The sequence below is a fragment of the Cicer arietinum genome, chromosome 1 (assembly GCF_000331145.2).
Source record: "Cicer arietinum cultivar CDC Frontier isolate Library 1 chromosome 1, Cicar.CDCFrontier_v2.0, whole genome shotgun sequence".
Taxonomy (NCBI): Eukaryota; Viridiplantae; Streptophyta; class Magnoliopsida; order Fabales; family Fabaceae; genus Cicer; species Cicer arietinum.
In genome coordinates, this window is record NC_021160.2 from 43958328 (window position 1) to 43960948 (window position 2621).

The window sequence follows — 2621 nt, forward strand, 5'->3', positions numbered from 1 at the left end:
GTAGCAATGGCTTATTATTTATAGGGTATAATATGATATGTGGCAAGCGGTGAAGATATTATTAAGTGTTTGGTTGATGAATAAAAGTCTAACATCACTTGCTACATTATTCAACTATATTGCTTATCCAAAGATATTAATTAATTGCTTGTACCAACAAACTTTTGGTTGAGTCTCGAATGGAGCTTTGAATTGATTCGGAAGTCTAGAAGTATAATTTTTTTCAATGTAATTTATCCTTTAAAGTGGGACACTAATTTTAAACAAAAGAGACAACATAATTTGTTCTTATTTTTTGGCCTTAAGGAATAATATTTAGTAGGAAAAATTGTTCTATAGAGTTTGTAAGGCACACTAGGCTAATATATTGTTTATTTTCGTGTAAAAGTGGTTGTATCTATGCTCATTGCCATTGAAATGAAATACATTTTTTTGAGAAATCAATGTATGATCACTTGAAGTAACTGAAATTTATTTAATGATTTGATACCTTATGATATATATTTTTCTAAACATATCAGTTGGATATTGAACTCTTAACCTAAGTGATTTAAAAACCCATTCATCTACCACACAATATTGGTGAAATGAAATAAGTTCATTCTAACAAGAAAAAACATTAGAAATTTTTTATATGAACATATTTTTTATAGATTTAAAATTAAATATCTACATCCTGAATTGAATACAAAACCAAATTAAGTAGTTAATTAAAGATGGCAGAAAATGTCAAGGCACACTCGTGTATACTTGAAAAGACAAATTAGAATTTTGCTGCCACATATTGACAAAGTTATATTTGAGGCCATAAACTTTGATCACATCCTGAACAGAACGACAATGTTGAAAAATAATGCCACATCTATCGTGGAAAAGTTTGATGATTTGTACACTATATAAAAGAAGAAAATATTTCATTTCAGTCCTCAAATTTTGCCTCTTTCTCTAGAAAAACAACAATATCACAAGATAAAAAGAAACTGAGAATCTGATATCTAATTTATGGAACAAAGGATATATAGTATGATGTTGAAAACATACATAGGAGGCATCCTTTGTGGACCAATGTAGTAATTGTCGTCTTAAGTGAGGAGAAGATGCTTTAAGATTCCGTTGATGTTAAGAGTTTCACATCAAATAAGATATGACTCAAAAATAAATTTATAAGTGGTAGACTTCATTCACCTTACAAACCGGTTTTATACGATTGAATCCACATTTTATATGACCAACTCAAATTTTAAAAGTTGATTTGCAATGGGGCGTGTACCATTCGTGATTCTCGTTACGGGAACGCTACTTTTTATCACTTCTAACCTAGCCAGAACTTGGAGGCAAAAATCAATTCGAATTGCAAAGTGATCAAATATACTAAAACCATATATGCCTTAAGGAAAATTATTTTTCTCATTTTCCTCCACCGTTAATCCAAACATATACTTAGTCTAAGTCATGTTTAACAATTACTCGAAAATAATATAATTGAATTGATGAACCTTGAAAACTGAGAAGCAGTTTTATTTGGTGACCAGAAAATGATACAAATCAACAATGAAACATTTTAGTTACAAGCAAAAGCTTTCAGTCCTTCATCTCAGGAGGCACATGGCGTCTCCACATTCCTGCCAAGATGCTACCATAGATTGAGTGACACACACTTGAAACAGCACAAGGTACTGTTGTTAAGGGATCTCCAAAGTGCTTAGCAGCCAGAACTACGCCGAGAACCGAGTTCTAAAATATTGAATGTAAAGAAATGGGTAAACTGACGCGGAATTGAACAAAGGAACGTAAAAAGGTGTATCAACTTGCAAGCGCAAGCTACCGATGCTTAAAATTTTAATAATTATAGAACATCAAAACTTACCTGCATGCCGACTTCAATGGATATGGTTCGCGATGATGACATATCTAGCCCGAGACTTCTGGCAAGCACGTATCCAAAGAAAAAACCAGAAGCATGAAGAAGGGAGACGGCAAGGATTACCTGTCCACCAGACATAAGGATTGCAGAAGAACTCTGTGCAATAGCATTTCCACATAAAATTGCCACAGTTGCTACAGCCATGGATGGCATCAACGGAGACACGAGTTTAACAAGTGGTTGGAAATACTGATTCAGAAGTGCACCGCCAACTACAGGAAAAAGGACAACCTGTTGAGAGACAAATTATTATTTTTTGTGAGAGAAGGGGTAACAATGATAAAGAAGCATCACAACAAATTAGAAACAGGAACAATATTTTAAACTACTAGGGTCTAGCGCAAGTGGTTGGCGAACAATGCGTGTGAGTGTTGTAAACCCCAAGATACCCAGTTTGATTACTACTCATCAAAAAAGGGTCTCATTAATCATTTCTGTAATAAGAGAAAAGAAAAGAAAATAAAGGAAAAGTATTTGAGAAAAGCTAACCTGCAATGTTGACATTAATAAGCCAGCAGCATCTACAGCTACATACTTACCAGCTAGTTTGGCTGTCAGAAAAGGAGTCATGATCTGCAATGTTAAGTGGTAACTGGTAAACGGATCAATGCGAGAAGTTGTTGACAAAAAAAGTACTATTCCATCACTAATATAACAGTTCAGTTTGACACACACACACCCCTCCCACCCCCCCCCC

The 2621-nt window shown here is 34.0% G+C and overlaps 1 protein-coding gene across 1 annotated transcript in view; it reads right to left on the bottom strand.

Moving 5' to 3' along the window:
• Positions 1-1382: 1382 nt before the first annotated feature.
• LOC101509133 (probable sodium/metabolite cotransporter BASS1, chloroplastic) overlaps positions 1383-2621 on the bottom strand; it is a 3877-nt gene continuing 2638 nt past the window's right edge. The window contains exons 5-7 of the mRNA XM_004488924.4: positions 2414-2497; positions 1868-2155; positions 1383-1734 (exon numbers count right to left, since the gene is read on the bottom strand). Of these exons, the coding sequence (XP_004488981.1) occupies positions 1582-1734; positions 1868-2155; positions 2414-2497 (525 nt within the window). The 3' untranslated portion in view covers positions 1383-1581. The remainder of the gene's footprint in view (positions 1735-1867; positions 2156-2413; positions 2498-2621) is intronic.